This window comes from Lactuca sativa, chromosome 7, assembly GCF_002870075.4.
Source record: "Lactuca sativa cultivar Salinas chromosome 7, Lsat_Salinas_v11, whole genome shotgun sequence".
Lineage (NCBI taxonomy): Eukaryota > Viridiplantae > Streptophyta > Magnoliopsida > Asterales > Asteraceae > Lactuca > Lactuca sativa.
This window is the reverse complement of record NC_056629.2, coordinates 79122683-79143921: the sequence shown is the minus strand read 5'-3', so window position 1 is coordinate 79143921 and position 21239 is coordinate 79122683. Positions and strand designations below refer to the sequence as shown.

Here is a 21239-nt window from a genome sequence, read left to right as displayed (position 1 = left end):
TCATTCTTTCCACTCACGTGTCCCTCACAAGCAATAAAACATCGAATCCGTGCCCTCAGTCAACTAACCAATCAGAGCACCGATTCACTCATCACACGGATCGAAATCGTACGGCATCCCGCCTTCAACCCCTCCCATCATCCAACGGCTGACAACACACATCTCACAATTCGCCAACATATATGTACACACTTCCGCTGCCACCATTTCAAAACATCATCCACTTCAAATTGTTTCAGAGTGAAAAAGTAAAAACCAGAGAAAAAAATGTCAGGAAGAGGAAAGGGAGGAAAGGGATTGGGAAAGGGCGGAGCAAAGCGTCACCGGAAAGTTCTCCGAGACAACATCCAAGGTATCACGAAGCCGGCGATTCGACGATTGGCGAGGAGAGGTGGAGTTAAGCGTATCAGTGGGCTTATCTATGAAGAAACACGTGGTGTGCTTAAGATCTTTCTAGAGAATGTCATCCGTGACGCCGTGACTTACACCGAGCACGCTCGCCGGAAAACTGTCACCGCCATGGATGTGGTTTATGCTTTGAAACGGCAGGGACGTACTCTTTATGGATTTGGAGGTTAAGGTCGTAGTGATATGTGTTTTCATTGCTATTTCAGTTTCCAGATCTACATTGTTTGTTAACGTGGTAATAGTGATAGGCTATGTATCATTGACTTATTTCTCGTAATGCAATGATCGGTTTATTAAAATTTAGAGTACTTTTTTTTTTTTGAGATTTAATTTAATTGTTCAATGAGTGAATTATGTTTTAATTTGTTACAAAAGTGCGTCGATTTTCCGAGTTACAGAAGTGGGAAGGGATTGTAGAAGAGGAAAGTCTAATCTGATTATGGGGGAAAAAGTGGACATTTTGGAAACGACGCTTAACGTTTTTTTACATTGACAAATTAATTAAATCGAGCTTTATCTCGATTTCCAAATGCATAAAAAGTAATCGAAATCATCTATTTAATTTCTTTTTTTGGGATTGTTTGACCATGTTTAAACCTAAAATAGTTATTTTATATAAAAAATAACAGATTGATTAAAATTAAGGGCGTTAACTTGGACAGTTATTTATTGTTTTTGTGCTACGACATAATAATTTTTTTTTTGAAAAATTAAATATATTTTATTTTTTGTTTATATATATTATATACTTATTTTAAATAATGGAATATAAATCTATTAATTTTCTTGTTTAATCTTATATGATTTTGACATTTATCTTCGTTAAAAGAGTAAAAAAGATTAGTAAAAACAAAAGGCTAAGAACATTTGATATCTTATATGTGATATCGAGGGAGGAAGGAATTAACGATGTTTTAAGGTAAAGGTGTTCAAAAGTAACTGAATCCGAATATTTGATTTAAAATTATCCGGAATTCAGATATGTGGTTTTTCAGGTTCGGATTTGGATAATGATTTTATAGATTTTCAGATATCCGATATCTGGATTTTTTTGTATTTTATTCTTTAATAAATTTTATATTTAATATTTAATTGCCTTTACATGAATTATCACAATTATATATGATCATTTTGCTTGCGTTAGTTACAATTGTTATTCGTTTTTTGTTGTCTACATCATTAACAATACGACTAATTTGCTAGAGAGGAGTCAAAGAACGAGCTAACTGTTGGGATTTTTTTTCGATTCTTCATAAGGTTAGACTAACAAAGTTTTATATAATGGTTTAAATGGTCATTAGTGACTAGTTTTGCATTTGATTGGCATATACTTGTGTTTTACCGATTGAAAAAGTCATGTTACCCATTTTAGCATGTTAACCCGCTTCATCACTTACCAAATAAGAAGGTGAGTAAACCCGTTGAGTCAATACTGAGTTAACTTGATGACACATACAAAGAGTAATTACTGCCTTTAATTTCCACCAACACCCCACCAACCTTACACTGTTGATTCGATTGAGTCCTAAGCACACGTCTCGAATTAAAGGGGATACACCCATGTGGGGTTTAAAGTAAAACAACCCTCAAACTTGTTTACCATATTCAGGCAAACAATCATCTCGAAGAACCCTTAAAAAGCAACAATGTCGACTCCACCACCTTCACCCGACTCTTTAAATTCTCGTGACGACATCAACTACAATGTGTTGCACTCAATCTTCTGTGATTGTGGTCAGAAGATCTCAGAAAACCAATATAAATTGCAACGGTTGAAGGAGCAGCTCATACAAACTATATCGTGTGCCAAATCGACCACATCAGTCTCCAGCACAAGCTAGATGACCATGATCAGAAGTTTAAAGTCGTTGGTGTTGCGATGGGTGGCATGATGGTATGGATGCTCTTGTTGCTGGTGGTTGTGGCCCATTTCGTTCTTAAGCTTGGGTGATGGGTGGATTTGAAACAATGGTGGTTAAGAAGCTTATTACTATGTAGATTTTTTGTTTTATATTTTTATATTTGTTTTTTTGGCGATATATTTAAAAGACCTTTCTATATGACAGGAATTTTGTAAGTGAACTCTAATGATGAATGAAAGACCTGTCTAAGTGACAGGCATTTTGTAAGCTTGGGTGATGTAAACAACATACCTTATGTTGATCCGACATCAATGTTATACCAAAACCATTATCCAGGTGAAGGTCATTACTAAGGTTTTCCAAAAAACCATTTCCAATATTCTTTGTTCTCTACATAGACAATTGCCCATGCGATCGGGAATATGTGGTTATTGGAATCTCCACCTACAATACATATTAGTTCTCCAGTACATAACCCCTTTAAGAAACATCCATCTAAAATTACAACCCTTATGCAACTCCCTCTCTACCCTTGCTTTAGACCATCAAAATACAATTAAAACTTGATAAAATAATTCTTACCATATGGCATATAATTGACATCCATTTTGACTGTTGATCCTGGATTTGATCTTCTAATCTCCTCACCATATGACCACAGCTTGGCATAGTGCTCCACTAGTGTTACTTCAACCAAATCAATTGTATACTTCTTTGCACTTCTACATCGTCCCATACTCACATCTCTACAAAATTTATCTTTAACCTTATCCCTAAGTAGCATGTCACTAACCTTTTGTTTCGGTAAGAATTGTGTTATGTAATGAGTACCTATCCAGGAATAGTTCACAGTTGAACCTAACTTGAAGTTTCTTGCACATTTATGCTCATTTATGAGACTCTTAATTTAGAAAGACTTTTCCTCACTCATCCAAGAAGCCCGTATCCTAAACTTGCACTGCCCATAACAACAGTTCACTAATAGCCTCCTACTATCATTTTTTTTGTAACATAATTGATAACCATTTGCTATAACATAGTTATACATCATATGTTTCAGTTGTTTAGGACTCACAAATCTCATACCTAATACATGTTTATGCTTTTTCCAATGAGCATTCTCATTGTAAATAGCCTGGTGAGTAGATATTACCTCATCCTCTTGTGGTGGATCATATGTCTCTTCATGAGGTGGACTGTGGGGGTGACTTACTCCTTTGAGGACAACTTACTCATAATCTCCTCATATTTTGTCTTGTTCATAGCAATGCACTCATCGGGTTCAGTGTCCACTTCCATGTGAATGCCATCATCCTGCTCACCTTGCAAATCCTCCCTTGCACCTTGGATATCATCCCTACCACCATGTAAATCCTGCATGTCGATTCCATCATCCATATCCATACGACTTTTGCACTTCTTCATGAACTCCATTTGCACTAGATAATTGGTCTAAAGAATTGCAAACTTCTGCTTGCTCTTCAAGAATCCATTTATGTACATTAACACCAAGATAGTCCATATATACATCAATTACACAATTATAAGCATACCCTGCTTTAACTAGTTCCATGCATGGTTGTAGAAATCGAGATTAATCGGCGATTAATCGTGGATTGATCGCTTGGCGTTCTCCAACCGTCGAGGATTAGGGCATTAATCGGAAATTTATGATTAATCGGGTTTGGCGGGATTAATCGGCCTTGTCAGGATTAATCGGTCAACAAAAGTTAAAAAAAAAAAAACTCAAAACAAAGTAAAAAAAAAAAAAAAAAAGTAAAAAAAAAAAAAAATTCAAAAAACCAACTTTCTTTTTTTACTCCAAAATTTTCAAATATTATACCAAAATGTTCATATTTTCGTATTTCCAAATTTCCAAATTACAATTTTTCTTATTTTCTAGTTTTGAAGTACTTGTTTTTCTTAAGATATATTAATATTTAATTAATTTTAATATTTTATTAATAATCTATGGTCCCCGATTAATCCTCGATTAATCACCGCCAAGACCGATTAATCCCTAAACACCAGTTGATCGTCGAGGAGGGGTGGCGTCGATCTCCGACGAGCCCTCTTTCACTGTTACTTTTCCCGATCCGACATCAAAACACACATGGGAGGGAGGTAACTGCAACCACCAATCAAAGGGAGTGTCACAGGTGCTCAATCGGACTGATGAAGGAGGAATAAGATCCGAAGCAGCAAGGGCTGCTTAAGCATTGACTTGCGAAGGAGAAGGAAGGAAGGAAGATCCGAGGGGAACGGGTAAGCTGCGCCTGCAACTCCAATTAGGAAAGGTGCGAAGGGGGGGGGGGAGATGCGATGAACGACCGGAGGAGGTGGCGAGGCTGCTCCCCGACGAGCCTCATCGTGGTTTCTTCCTTGTCACCGATAGCAATGATTCGGAAGGGAATCAGAGCAGCTGCAACAACAACGATTGAGGTGGGGTGTTTGGGGTTGAGCTCCAATGAAGCTAAGGAGGTAAAGTGGTAGGAATGAATTCTTTTTCCGGTGAGCCTTCCTTAGTCCTTTTGCCTCGTCTCCGACAATAATTCTCAACAGAAAAGTAGTAGCAACAGGGGCGTTCGGATGGAGCTTCTCAGACACGAGTGTGTTGCAGTCAATTGAAGCAGAAAATGGAAGAGAGAGAGAGAGAGAGAGGCCCTTTAATATTAAATAATTATATTTATTTTTTTTTTTTAAAAATTAAGGCAAAACTTCATAAATGGTCTCTGTGGTAGTGAAATGACTGAAATACCCTTCACTTAACGGTCAAAAATTATCGGAGTTAGCGAAAAGGACCATTTGTTAAAACTTTTGAAACCACAGGGACCATCTGTGAGGTTTTTTGAACTTAGGGACTAAATTTGATATTTTTGAAAACCACAGGGACCATTTTTGAAGTTTTGCCTATCATTTATTATGTCATTTGTTAACCTATTAATTATCCATTTCAAAGTTTAAATTTTAAATTTCTTACTCTTATTACATTAAATTAATAATTGATTCTCCATTTTAAATTTTAAACTTTAAAATTTTTCATTTTAATTATATTAAAATAATAACATTAGATTAAAAAATAAAATAAAATTAATACAAATTATAAGGTGATATAACTTCAATTATTTATTTAAATCAATAATTATAATTTTATATAGCTAAAAAAATATCTGTTAAATAATAATTTATTTAAAATAATTGATCAACAATTTTGATTTTTTTTTAATATGAAAGTTTAAGTAATTTTACAACCGTGGTTCTCACGGGTTGTAAACTAGTACTGAATAAATGTAAAGAGCTTCTAGCTCAACGATATCCGGTGTTGAATTTTCTCTTTAAGGTCGAGGGTTCAAGTATCACTATAGATATATGTGAAATAATTTAGGAGTAGCTTAGTATATATTTGTATTTGCCGTTCAAAAAATAATACTGAATAAATATGCCTCTAGATGTAATAATCGTGTTTTTTAAACTATTCAATAAGTTTTGAAATCAAAAAAATAAATTTTGATGAATTATTTTTAATAAAAGCAAAAAGGTATGATAAAAAGTTATAAAAATCTAACATATTATTGTTATTTCTTTCAAATTCGAAATTCGAAAAATAAATTATCAAAGTTTTATTTTCTGTGTTATTAACTTACTTATATCTGTTTTTTCAATAGAAACTTAAAAAACAAGTAAGTACTTTATTAGAAAACGATTATTATTGTTTTTTAATCCAATGATTCATATTGAACATAGATAACTAAGGCCCAAAACTTAATAAACGTGTCTCTCAAAGCCAACGATCCATCGGTTCACTAACTAGCCAATGGAAATACTCTATTTTCTTCCACGCGGATTGCCATGGTGGGAATCTCAACCTTCCATCTTCCCAATCTGACGGCTGAAGATACACTCAACAAAAACACAAAAATCTCTCCTCAGCTATATATATAATACCCGGGTCAAATCAAAAATCATCAGCTCATCTCAAATTCAAAACTTTTCAAATCCGTTCCTACAGAGAGAGTTGCAGACATGTCTGGAAGAGGCAAGGGAGGAAAGGGGCTAGGAAAGGGAGGAGCAAAACGTCATCGAAAGGTTCTCCGGGACAACATCCAGGGAATTACCAAACCGGCGATCCGTCGTTTGGCCAGACGTGGCGGCGTTAAGCGTATCAGCGGTCTGATCTACGAAGAAACTCGTGGTGTTCTCAAGATCTTTCTAGAAAATGTCATCCGTGATGCTGTTACCTACACCGAGCATGCTCGCCGGAAGACTGTCACCGCCATGGATGTCGTCTATGCTTTGAAACGTCAAGGACGTACCCTTTACGGTTTCGGTGGTTAGGGTTTTTATTTGGTTTAGGTATTTCTTGCCTTTTATGCACCGATTTAGATCTCTAGTGTTTAGATTTCAGTTCACCTTGTTGATGCTTAGTTATGTATGTCATTCAATGCAATCGAAACCTTATCGATTCAATATTAATCAAGATCTTAGCTTATTTTCGTATTTAGTTTATAGATTCACAACATTTTCCTTCTTAAATCAAAATTGTTGTGACAGTTAATTTTTTTCATTTCTTATAAAATCTGTCATGATCCTGTGGTATGTGTGTTGATTTAGATTGGATTTTGTGAATAAAGTTGGAGGTAATTTGAATTGTATTTTGTGAATAAATGATGGATTTTGTGAATCGTGAAAACCCCTTTCACTCTCGTTGGAACCTCAAATGGTTTCGCTATTACTAACTACATTGAATCTCGATGCATGCTAAATGCTATATTTTGTTTACTGTATTGCTTGTTTTTACTTCATTTTGTTTAATTACATGTTAAGAAAAGTACATCATGGGAAAAAATGTTGAAAGCTTTCTGTCCACAACTTATAAAAACATTCATTTTTATATAATATGCTAGAGATTTCGGTTTCATTTTTATTTAGTTATGTATTGATCTATATTTGAATGCACTTTATTTTTTATTTTGAGGCAGACATTCAAATATATGTATGCAGTCAATATCCTGATCCATGTTGCAGGTTTTGCTACTTGCATATTCGACTTTATATTTTGTTGGGTTATATACATATAAAAGCTCATTCCGTGAGGGTAAAATGGTCAAAGTATTGGATAACTCTTCGACCTGCAACCTTGAAGTCAGATAGCACCGGGTCTTAAAAAATACGGATGAATGATGGATGAACGGATGAACTTTGGAAGAACCTTGAAGCTTCTGGCACCAAAAAGACGCCACACCTTACAATTCCAAACAGGGGTAAAATGGTCAAGTAGTGGAAAAAGTTATTTCATGAGTGCTTTGGAACCTACAATTCCAAACAGGGGTAAAATGGTCAAGTAGTGGAAAGAGTTCTTTCGTCAGTACCTTGGAACCTGGACACACTGTCTTGAAAAATTTTGGTAGCATTGGGGATGGAAAAATATGAAACCAATCCAAAACCACACCAGGAACAACCAATTTGGGGGTAAAATGGTCCCAACTGTTTGAAAGTTCGTTGACCGGCCATTAGTCCATATATTTGTAGCTAAGTTTAAATACAATGCCAATCAGAAATCTATTGAGGTTGGGAGCAACAACAGAAAATGATGATGACATTGGCCCTATAAGGGGTAAAACCGTGACATTGGCGAATTTGTCAAAAGACATTAAGAGTAAATTAAATGAATGGTTTATGGGATTTTGGGTAATTAATGTGTTTGGTCCTTAACTTATTTTTTTAGTTAAAAAAGGTCCTTATTTTATGTTTGGGAAAATGTGTTGTATCTATATTTCAAAATCGTTCAAAAATAACCATTTAAGTTTGGTGTGGTAAAAAAACACCATCCAAGTAAAGTCTTTATACAAAAACACCAACGAACCACATACTTTGCTCAAATTTCATCTTATGGTAACTGATAGTTACTGGTAAAAAATAATTAAAGGAAAAAAAAGGAAATGACTGAAGAGGGTAGTTATTTCTTAAAACCGTTCAAAAAACTCCATTGAAGTTTGGTCAATTCAAAAAACACCATCTAACTAGGGTTTTTGTACAGAAAATACCAACAAAAAATATTTTTTTTCAAAGGTTACCCACTAGTAACCAACTCTTGTAGGTTAAAGGACGACTTGGCTTAATTATTGGTGACATGACATAATAATTAGTGACATGACATTAGTTAATACATTTCTCCTTTAAAAATCGATTTAGAGTTTTTTCATAAACAGACGATTGAAATTTATGAAAACAAGGGGATAAATGTCAATAAGTTGCTCATGGAATGAGATTGATGCATAATAGTTTGCAATCCATTCTAGTGTAGTCATGACCTGTAGCTAGGCGAGATGCAAACAACAAGTAGATTTTAGCACACTGCAAAATTGACACATATTTATCAATATACTATTGTAATCACATTAAAAATTGGCATACATATTCAGAAAAATGTATTGCTCAAAATTGTTATACTACCTATAAAAAAAAAGCTTACACATATATATTCAAAAAAAAAAAAAATAGAATCACATAACCAAACAAATATATAAGAGAAAGACATGATAAAGATTTTTGGTTAAAGTTACCATTCGATTGGGACAAACCCAAAGTTTTTGACATGATCAATCTTCGTGATAGATGTGCAAATTCGAGAAGGATGACCACAACCACAAGGGTTTGTATCATCAAATATCTTATGTATCTTTAAAATGTGTGAGATTGAGTTGGAGATCATCAATTTAGAAGAAGAACAATTAGAGGAGAAGAAGTAGTTATTTGTTAATAAAGAAGCTCTAAATCGATTTATAGAGGAGGAATTTATCAATTAATGTCTTGTCACTAATTATTATGTCATGTCATAATAGTTAGGTCAAGTCATCCTTTAACCTATAAGAGTAGGTTACTAGTGGTTAATATTTGAACAAAACATATAGTTTGTTGGTGTCTTTTGTACAAAAACTTACTTGGATGGTGTTTTTTCAACATACCAAACTTGGATGTTTTTGAATGATTTTGTAACATAATTATGCTTTTGAGTCATTTCCTCTTGTTCTTTTTTCCTTTAATTATTTTTTATCGGTAATTGTCGGTTATAATAATGTAAAAATTAAACAATTTATGTAGTTCGTTGGTGTTTTTTTTACAAAGTCTTTATTTTGATGGTACTTTTTGATCTTACCAAACTTAAATGGTGTTTTTTGAAAAATTTTAAAATATAGTTACCACTATAAGTCATTTTCCCTATATGTTTTTGTTGTGTCTCTAGTCTTTCCTTCATATAAAAAACTATATTACATTTTCTTATTTTAATTAAATTGTTATTTATATATTTATTTAAACAATAAAATGAATTAAATAAGCCCCACCCCCTAGCCCACATTCACCCCCACCTATACCCAATAACAAGAAAAAGTTATATGATAGTTGTAATCTCTATCTATATCTCTTTGAAGAACGACATGGACCATCGAACATCGTCGGATCATCGCCCATATGCTGAAAACAACCATACACCGCTTCAAAGTTGCTGATATGCACCATTAACCATCTTCTCCATCGATCCACACCATTAACCGCTGATCTGCACCATCGCCGTCGATTTGCACCATTTTTGCATATCTACTCCTCTGCCACATTCGAAATCACATCCACATAGATAGACATAAACATTATTTCTTTATTTTTCATATGGATTTGTGGTTTGATCTATAGTTAGGATTTTTGGATTTGACTTTTTGGTTTGAATGGATTTATGTTTTGAATGCATTTCTGGTCTGAATAGGTTCGGTGGTGTATTTTTTCGATGGCAAAGATGGTGACGATTTACTTCGGTGGTGATTCGTTGACACATACGAGGTTACTTTGGAAACACATGAACTAAACACATCGAATAATGGAAGGGATTAATGGGCCAACTTATAAACAAACTAGAAGAATGCCTGCGCATTGCGGAGAAATACCTATATAGTTGAAGTCTTTACAAATATATGATTTTTTAAATATAACAATAACGTTGTTATTAAATTTGATATAATAATTTGTATATACAAAATTGATATAATATATTGATTATTTTCAATTATATGATAATATATGCATTTATTATAACTTCATAATCTCAATCGTTTGAATGACTTCTACCCGCGAGTTACATATGAATAAAATTAAATATAATATATGATTTGATGTTATATATAGTTGTTTTTATTGTTAATTAATTTTTTAAAATTTAATTGCTTAATGTTTTAATTTCTATCATTATAATTATTTAAAACATCAAACATTGTTTTTTATTTTAAAGTTAACAATATAATCATTTATAAAAAGTTTTTTTTAACTATTGTTATTGTAAGTTATTTTAAGCTACTTATTTGGAAACTTTTAACGATTATAAAAATATATTTAAGAAATACTTTAGTTAAATTGAAATTACAATTTAGTGTTTGCTTTTATCACTACAGTTTATCACTTTTAACTATTTACAAAATATTCTTTAGTTTTTTTAAATGGAATTGAAATTTATATTTTAGTTGACATTGTAATGCGCAGAAACACCTATATAGTTGAAGTTTTTACAAATATATATATTTTTAAATATAAGAATAACGTTGTTGTTAAATTTGATATAATAATTCGTATATTAATTTGATATAATATATTGATTATTTTTAATTATATGATAAGATATAAATCTATTATAACGTCATAATCTCAATCATTTGAATGACTTCTACTCGCGAGTTACACATCAATAAAATTAAATATTATATATGGTTTAATATTATTTATAGTTGTTATTTTTAACTAATTTTTAAAATTTTATTTGCTTAATGTTTTAATTTCTATCTTTATAATTATTTAAAACATCAAACATTATTTTTTTGATTTTAAAGGTAACAATATAATCATTTATATAGAGTTATTTTTAACTATTGTTATTATAAGTTATTTTAAGCTACTTATTTGAAAATTTTTAACGATTATATAAATATATTTAGGAAATATTTTAGTTAAACTGATAGTACAATTTAGTTTTTGCATTTATCACTATAATTTACCACTGTTAACTATTTACAAAATATTATTTGGTTTTTTAGTGGAACTGAAATTTATATTTAAGTTGACACTGTAATGTTATATTTAAATTAACAATTTAAGTATTTTGTCAAAACTGTTCAAAAATTGTAGCTTTTAACTGATAATGGTTTACATGCAACAACATTTTAAATCTAATAAATTAAGTATAATATGTTAAAATTTAAAGACATAACTTTATAAATAGAAGTAAAGATATTATTTTAAAATTGAAATTTAGTCTATTTATGATTACACTTTAGGTTTGATATTTATTTAAACTTATTAACCAACTTACAATCATTATTAGAAAGACACTACAATTTATCACTTTTAACTATTTATAAAATAATCTTTGGGTTGTTTAAGTTAAATAAAATTTATATTTAAGTTGAGCCTATAATGTTATATTTTAATTAATAATTTAAGTATTTTATAAAAATTATTCAAAAATTATACCTTTAAAATGATAATGGTTTACATCCAACAATATATTAAAACTAATAAATTAAGTATAATATGTTAAAAGTTAAAAAACATAATTTTATAAGTAAAGTTAAAGATATTATTTTAATATTTAAATTTAGTTTATATATGAATACACTTTAGATTTGATATTTATTTAACCTAATTACCAAATTATAATTATTATTATAAGGAAATTGAAAAGTCATGGGAGTTTCAAATGAATGTGGTGAGAGGAAAAAAGAATGGGGGTTTCAAATGCATAAGATTCAAGAAAAAATGCTAGCTTTATAAGTATGTATGATAAATATAAATTAAAAATGGAAGAAATATACAAATAAAAAAAAAGGTAAGCACATTATAGTCTTTTTATGTATGTTAGGGATTAATCGACGACACAACAAAATTATATAGTAGAGACCGTCCGAGTTAAAAGAAAATAAGTTAGGGGCCAAACACACAAAGTACCCCAAACCACATCGACCAACACTGGACCACCAAACACAGTTGTTGGACACCGACAGATCATCGGACCCCAGATGCCAGAAACAACCGTACACCGCCTGAAACCTTTTTACGTCGTTGGTATTTACTCTAGAACCTATGAAACCACTGGATGCCACCAGATCATATGCACCGAAAACAACCTATACCGCTTGAAACCTCCATGCATCGTCACTCTGTACTATAAGCCTTATGAATACCTCTATACGCCGCCGATCTGTATTCTACATTATCTAGAAACCTTCAAACATCGTCAGTATGGACTTAAAGGCCACCGATCTACACCATCAACCATATGCTTTATCGATCTACACCGTAAACCGCCGATATGCACCATCGTCGCCGATCTACACCGTTTAGCCTTATTCCTATTTGATGTCTAACCCTAGAAATAATACACACACCAAGCTATGTATCCAGTCAAGATATCAACACTTATTCCATTTGATAGGTCTAACGAGTGGTAATGAAAGTCAACTATTATAGTCCACTAGGCGTACACCCACACGTTGCGCATAATTAATATAGTATGTTAAGATAAAAGATTTTAATATCTAAATATAATTACATGAAAAATATGACATATACATAAGTTTTAATTAATTATTTCTTCGAAACAAAAGAAATAAACAATCATATATAACATAATTAATTAAATATTATCCATACCACTCTATATAGTATATGATCAATAACATGTATTTGATTTAATTTATATTAACGATTCAACACTAATACACAAAGATTGTACTAAAAGAATATTAAAACCAAGTAATATATATATATATATATATATATATATATATATATATATATATATATATATGTAACATCTGAAAATCTATAAGATATTATTTATTAATTGGTTAAATTATCTTTGTTTTGTTTTGGGCTTTGGTAGTTTTAGACTTGACATGTGGGCTTAGTCGAGGTTGTACGCTGGGCGTAAAGCCTTGTGTACGTTGGGCATAGTTGGTTCAAAAGGGACGCAGAGGCATGCTCGTAGGCGTACATGGAAGTACGCGCGACCTACATGATCAGACCCAAAACCCCAATTTTTAGTGTTCAAGCCCTATATGATGTCATTAAGTTTCAAGTGTTAGCCCCCCTATCAGCCCCTATTGTCCAGAAAAACCAATATCGAACCATATAAAATATTAGTGTGTTCTTCACCTTTTGAAGTGAATTTTTGGTAGTTTAGTGCTTTTGATAGAAGAAGGAGTTGGTGACGAAGCTTTGTTGGAGCTTGAGCTTATAAATCCAGAGGTTTGGCACGTTACTCAGTTGCAAAAAGGTATAAAGTCTCAATCTTGGCCTTTGAATGCTTATTCTCCTTATGTTATGGTTTATGTTTCCTTAGTCCCCAAATTTAGGTCTTGGAGAGTAGGCGTTACTCCAGGCCCTTAGACTATCCATTCTGGTGTATTAATGAGTCTAGAATCATAAAAATGGAGCCTTGGACGTTAGTTATCTTTCAAGCATGAGTTATTGCATCTTTGGGGATTAAGAAGCTAGAGTTTTGGTGTAAAAGTTCTTTATGGCCATGCAAAACCATAAAGTTGGAAACTTTATGGTTGGGGACACAATTTAAGGCCTAGATCTGGTTGACGTAGAAGCTTAAAGGATTAAGTCACTATTTAAGATGTTGGTCTAGCCAGGGTATGCGGGGCGTACTCCTGAGTACGCGACACATACTCAATGAAGTCCTCGATTTCCGTTTAGCTGTACGCCGGTGTACTATTGAGTACACGAGGCGTACTCAGACTGTTGAACATTGCTGACCTTTGACCAAATCTGACCGTTGACTTTTGGACTAAATGGACCTTGGTCAACTATTTAGACTCGGAAGGGCATTTTGGTCATTTAACCACATTAGGGTTGCCCTTGGAGCTTTTAGGACTTAGGGTCCATTAGTTGGTACTTGTTGGGCCTTAGTGAGCATAATGGATTTGGGCCTTAGTCTTGGGCCAATCAAAGCAAGGCGTAGAATGATCTTTTTACCCTAATTATGGATTGGAATCCAATTATGAATTGGATGCTTTTTGGTATTGATAGCTCGGGGATTCGTCGGACAACAACCAAAGATCTAGTCGTGTGGTACAACAGTTGAGGTGAGTTCCCTCACTATGTTTAGTGGGTCTAAGGCACTAATGCCGGCTAAAATATTTTTTACGAATTTCATTAGGTACATATGCATAGCTAATATGACTTACAATAAATATTTTATTTCACAAAAATTTTAATTCATAAAGTTTAATAATTCATTTAATGTGAATTATATTTTAACTACTTGTAATAAAATAAAAATAAAAGTGGAAAATCATATCCAATATGACAATTAGAACATGATAATTAGTTTTTAGTTTTCTTAATAATATCAACTTTTATATTGAATTATTAGTCAACCCTTTGAAAACACATATGTAAATTCATAAAGTTGATATAATTGTAATAAAAACTTAAGAAGCTTGAAAAGCATCAACATGAAAGAAAAATAATAAACTGAAAAATAAAACTTAAATACTTATTAACCTTTCAATATTCAAAAACTTTAGACACTACATAGAAATATATAAACCATATTCATCATCAACCAAACAAAACAAATTGAAAATCCTAACAACATAATCTACATTCATTAACTATATATATATATATATATATATATATATATATATATATATATATATATTACTACTTCAACCAATTAATGATCATAAGTATTATAGGTTATAAAACTTTTGAGTTGTAGTTTTAACACCCGTTTTCCAGATTGGTGTAGCTTGAATCTTAGCGGAATCAAAGATGGAGTTTTGAAAAAAAACTCCATGCCATGACGTGGCGCATGAAAGTCCACAACGTGGCAAGGTTATTATGGAAAGTGCATTTTGGTGGGCTTCACGATGCTAAGAAGGATGACCACGACGTGACAACCGATGCAACCCAAAACCCGGTATTTTTAGGGTTTCTCTCGTATATAAATACCTTAAGTCCCATTCTAGCTCATCTTTCTCAGCCTCCATCACTCCCAATCCTAGAAACCCTAACTCTAATCCCTCTTGGTGATTCTTGGCTCATTTTGTTAATTTTGATGGCTTGAACACCAAGAAGAAAGTGTTCTAGTGTGTTAATCCAACAAGCTAGCCTCATCATCCTTATTTTGTGCATTCTCTGGACCTTTGTAAGTGTTCAAGGTCCTAGCTTTCTGGTGATAAGCTTCTAGATCTAGATTCTTGTCCCTTTTCTTCATGATTGTGAATGTTTGAAGGAGTGGATTCCATAAAGTTGGCAACTTATGGATCCATCAGGTCTCTTTGAGGTCATATGTTGTAGATCTGGAGTATCTTGGAGTATTTGATCCCATGTAAAATATTAAGCTCATTTCTCCCATGTTTTGACCTAAAAATGGAGGAGACATGCATTAGACTTGCATGTCAATAAAGCTGTGAATTTTATGGCCCTTTAGTTGTAGGAAACCCTTCTATAAATTTTAGGGAAATGCCTTTTATGATTAAGTGCTTAATGGTTGAGTCATACCTTAAGTTGCCATTAGGACCTAGGTTTTGAGATCTTGGTGTATGGGGATATCCTCAGGGATAAAGTTGGAAACTTTATCCTTCAAGACCTTAGGAAGAAGCAGATTTGAGCTTTGGAGCCCTAGGTGTGGTTGGAAGCATCTTAATGCCTTACACTGCTGAAGATCTAGTTCCCACGACGTGACACCTTGCCGCCACAACATGGCGACTAGAGTGAGTCCTGACTATTTTATCATCTTGCTACCACGATGTGGCCAATGGGAGGCCATGACATGGTAACTCGCTGAAGTGTTTTTGATTGTTTGAATTTGGACCGTTGACTTTGACTCGTTGACCTGGGTTGAATTTTGGTCAAGATTGTTGTATTTAGTGTATAGACTAATTTTGGACATGGTATGATTTGATAGGTGTGTTGTAGCACTTATTTCATGGCTTTGAGTGGTGGTTTAGCTGACTTCGTGAGTTAGGAGAGTCTTCTCACTATATTGTGTAGGATGCTTGTGGTGTTTGTCGAGGCCAACAAAATAAATAACCCTAAATCTTTTATGCTAAAATAGTGTATAGTGGTAAAGGGGTCGAATCCGTAGAGATTGGTTCAATTTTATAACTCTATGAAAATCTTTTTGTAAAAATACTTGTAAAATGACAATAAAAGTAAAAATGGGGGTTTGGTCTTTTTGAAATACTTGAAATAAAACTAGAATTAAAATAAGACTTAAATAAACAATTTCAACAAAAACAAGGGTTTTATGTAAAATCAATAAGAGCAAGATGGTTGACTTAAGGTTTCCTCACTTGAACATTTGATAAACATATCATTAGAATCCAATTGTGAAATAATACTTGTTTTAAATCTTTAATTTGGATATAGTAATCCAAGAAGCTTGAGATTGCCTAGATTTTTCTTAGTTGTTAAAATGGTTAGAGAAAGCTCATAACAATTTCCTTAGTCAAAGTCATAATTTCCATTAAGCATGTAATTAGTGAAAGTTAACTAGCATTAAGAACCAAAAAGTCACCAAATCCAAGAGGAGTCAGAGGCTTTCACTACCATGTTGGAGAAAATGTTTTTATGATTGTGTGAAGTAAAACCACACAAAAATTATTTATTTCTTGCTAATTTGAGGATCCTTTATTTAATCAAGAAATTAGCAAACTAATCATCACAAACACATTTAAATTCATGAATAAAAACATACAAGTAGTGATAGGATGTTAAAACACAAAACATTCTCATAAGAATTCAAGAACAAGTTCATGGAGTCCTCAACATTCAACAAACATTCAAAAGATTTCACCAAAGTCAACCAAGTTTAGTTTAGCCTAACATGGATAAACTCAAGAAACTAAAGCTAAAGTAAAATGTACCAAACATGTAGCAAGATTTAGAGATGAAAAGGTGATGTTCTTCAAGTGTTCTTGGCCTTCAAAGTCTTCAAATTCTCCCGAGAAAGTGCTCTAAATTCAGATGTGCAAGAGTGTGCAAAAGATGCACACCAACCTTCCACAAATAGCCTTCCGAATGAAATTCCGAAATTACCCCTGCAGTGTCGTGCGCTGCCACGCAGTTGTGCACGGGTGGTCCCTGATTGTGGGATTCTTGTAGTTTTGGGCCTCCACAACTTAGTCTACTAGCCCAGTTTGAGTCCAATTAGCTTCTAGCTCATTTTTCTTTTAGTTTTCTTCATTTTAAGCCCAATTTGGCTTCTCCAAATCACCCATAACTCGTGAACTCGCCCGATTAATAATCTCCACAGGCTCGAATATTCTTCTGTTTCTTGCAAATTGAAAGTTCATTTTCTCCAAGCCTTCAAATAATCATCAAGCCCGCTCATCATCTCCACAAGCCATCAAGCCCAAAATCCTTGTTTTCTTCCAAGTCCAATCGCATCCTAAAGATCTTGCTCCGCTAGTCTCCTTAAAATTTGCAATTATGCTCATGACACTAGAAAGTACCCGAAATAGTCATAAAATAACAAAAAGGAAAATATGCATGGAAATTAACTAAATTATGAATGAAATATGCTAAAATAAACGATAAAACAAAGTAAATAAAATGAAACTATCAGCTTGCTATCTTTATGACTCTTGTATTTGTATGTTGGGCTAGGCCCATTGATGTGTTGGGCTAGTCCCATTAGATTTTACATTAGGCTAGGCCCATTTGCATGTTGGAATGGGCCCATTGGTATGCACATTGGGCTGGGCCCTTTTGTAAGGTATGTAGTATTTTGGGGAACTCACTAAGCTTTATGCTTACGATTTGTGGTTTAAACATTTTTAGATACTTCTAGTTCCAAAGGGAAGAGAACGACATGATCGCACAACATCCCCTTGATTTTATTTTGCAATGTTATTTGGATTCACTATGATGTTGAGAATATTTATACTATGATTGGCTTGGAACAATTAATTATTTCGCAATGTTATTTGGGACGTTACAAGTTGGTATCAGAGCCTTGGTTTGAAGGATTCAGGCACACTCTCGGGTGTGTTTGAACTCAAATTGAGGAATTGGTAATCTTTTCGAAAGAAAATAAAATTTTCTAAAAAGACTTTTACAAAGAAAGGGGTGCGATGCGTGCAATCAGTTGAGCTCAATTAAGTGATTCCCAGAATACCAATACATGTTGATATGTTATATGTTATGGAATGTTTGCATGCTAGGATAAGGCTAAGGATAATGATAGAATGACTTGATTTATGATGCCTTGTAGCCTAGGAGGAATTGTATGTTATGCTTTATTTGGGATCTATGTTGGTGGAATTATATGCTAAGTGTATGTTTTAAAAATTGTATACTGTTAGCATCATATAGCCCTAAAATGACTGATTTAGCCATATTTCCTATTCCTCATCTGGTTGTGGGCTTAAGGTAGAACCATTTAATCGACACTCTATTTGATCCCATATTGTGTATAATTTGCATGCATAAGGCAACCATAATATTGGTAGAAGTTCCTAGCATCGCAAAAGCAAGTGAGTTGGAGGATGCCTTTTATGTTTTGTGGCCTATAGAGTGTGACGGCCAGAATGCTGCCTGCTTTGTGCTTTGTGGGACCCATATTGATGTGAGCTAACTATTAAATGAATATATTAAGTTACATGCTGCACAAGTTAAATAATTCTAGGATGATTTATTTGGCCCTATTGCACAACTCTCATTTGAGTCTATGCTGTACGGTTGGGCCTTTTTTTCGGAAGATTATGCGAGTTTTGTTGTATGTAATTGTATTCATGAAGTAATTAGCTGATATTAGTAGGAGTTTTTCAACAGCTGAGGTCGGTATCCTAGGAGCGTCTAGGAAGTGATAGGGGTGTTTATGGGGTGGTTCGACTCAGATACTAATAAAATTGTGAACTGTGACCACAGGACGGGTACCTTACGTGCACTAATCGAAATTGAACCGTATTGCTAAAAACCCGAACCGAACCGAACCGAACCAAACCATATGAAGGCGGGTAACCACGGTTCGGTTCACGGGAACCCGCTAACTCTAAAAAATAAGAATCAGTCAAAACTACATAGTCCATTTCAACCATTTTATTCCTAAAATCAAAAACTCACATAAATTAGGAAAAAAAATCAATTCTTACTACAAAACATACATTTTATAAATAAAATAAGTAGATAAATATGTTAAAGTTGATATAAAAACCATACATGCATACTTTATGGTTTATGAATCTAATAATTTAGTGATCGCGTCTAAGTGAGTTCCGATTCCAAATTTCATGACTAGTGTGTTTAATGCGTACTTTGTAGGCAACTGGGATGTATTTGCAATTTGCAATTTATTAATTTGAAACTTGACAATGGATATCATATAAAATTCGCTTTATATATATATATATATATATATATATATATATATATATATATATATATATATATATATATATATATATATATAATGTTTCGGTTCGGATATCCACGGTTATCTAAACATCCAAACCAAAACCGGACTGTAAGTACACAGTTTTTTCGTTTTTAGTTTATTTCAGTTTTGGTTTTTTTGGTTTCGGATTGGCCGGATCAACTCGGTTTTGCGGTTTCTTTGCACACCCCTAGGAAGTGCTTTATTGGGAATGGAGTGATGTATAGCGGGTTTTAGGAATACCATTTTGAGAATGTGACTTAGAGGATTCATGATGATTGTTGAGGAACGTGTGGATAGGTGTGAAATGTAGTATTGGGTCCGTACGACTGAAAGCACATGATCCGTATTCGAATAAATGAAAGTCACCAAGATTCTAGGAAGCCTGTAGGATGAGGAATTCTTCAGCTATGTTATGATTGTTTGTATTTTTTTGCTTTTCAGTATAGTGATGGGCACTCATGGAGGAGGTTTTGGTTCAGGTTCAGGCTTTGGTGCTGAGCCGATTTATGAGAGGATTTGCGAGTTTGTTACATCTGAGATTGCTCGCGATATTTTGGATGCAACTCCTGTGATGTTATGTTTGGTACCATCAAGGAGGGGATTATGGAGCTGCTGGATGAGCAACTTTGAGCTTTCCGTACAGAGATTTTGGCTGGTCAGATTGGGGCATAGACTCTCTCTTTTCGGGAGTTCAAGGCTTGCGGAGCCCCAAAGTTCTTCGTGAAAAAGACCCGATTGCGAGTAGGCAGTGGAATGCTGACATGTAGAATACTCAACGGACTATTTTGAGCCCGAAGGGATCGAAGGTGGGATTTGCATCCTGCCTTCTAAGGGATGGAGCCTGTGATTGGTGGGAGGAGGACGGACAATCTCTGGGAGCTGCGACTGTGTCATCCATGATGTGGGATGGTTTTATGACGAGGTTCACGGTTGAGTTTGTACCAACTATTGACGTGCAACAGTTAGCAAGGGAATTTCAAGACCTTCTCCAAACGATAAAGACATCGGCATAGATCACCGCCAAGTTCAGGGATATGCTTTACTGGTTATGCAGTACGTTACATATGAGGAGATAAAGAAGACGAGGTACCATGATATGATGTAGGTTGATATTCGAGAGTTTGTGAGCCGGTCAAGCTGCAAGACTTTGGATTATATGATTGCTAGAGCTTGAGAACAGGAGATTGAGTTGAAGCTTCGGACGAGGCGTGGGACGGAGCAGGATCAAATCGCAGTGGTCCAGGTGAAGAGGCCCAAGACTCATGATTCGCGATCAAGAGGCCATCAAGGCCGGGGCCGTTGTGCCAAGTGTGGAAGGAATCACGAAAGAGCTATCGTGATAAGGGAAGGGGTTCCTTTAGTTGCGGCCAGGCAAGTCATTTTATCTCGGATTGTCCTCAGAGTTTGGGTCCAATTTGTTTTCAGTGCAACCAGGTGGGCCACAGAAAGGCTGATTGTCCAAGGTTGATGAGTGGATTAGTGAGGGCACCTGCTCCAGCTACATTGAGGATTACTGATGGCTGCGAGGGCAG

General features: G+C 33.9%; 2 protein-coding genes across 2 annotated transcripts; both read left to right on the top strand.

Moving 5' to 3' along the window:
* Positions 1–208: 208 nt before the first annotated feature.
* LOC111879515 (histone H4) lies at positions 209–707 on the top strand. Its single transcript, XM_023875981.3, has one exon. It carries the CDS (start codon positions 268–270, stop codon positions 577–579), a length of 312 nt encoding a protein of 103 aa, XP_023731749.1. The 5' UTR covers positions 209–267; the 3' UTR covers positions 580–707.
* A 5520-nt stretch (positions 708–6227) lies between these two features.
* Positions 6228–6771, top strand: LOC111879514 (histone H4). The gene has a single exon (XM_023875980.3). The coding sequence runs from the start codon at positions 6294–6296 to the stop codon at positions 6603–6605; it is 312 nt and encodes a 103-aa protein (XP_023731748.1). The 5' UTR covers positions 6228–6293; the 3' UTR covers positions 6606–6771.
* Positions 6772–21239: the final 14468 nt, after the last annotated feature.

Coding starts and splice junctions, on each gene's coding strand:
- LOC111879515 (XM_023875981.3), top strand. CDS start 268: ATGTCAGGAAGAGGAAAGGGAGGAAAGGGATTGGGAAAGGGCGGAGCA.
- LOC111879514 (XM_023875980.3), top strand. CDS start 6,294: ATGTCTGGAAGAGGCAAGGGAGGAAAGGGGCTAGGAAAGGGAGGAGCA.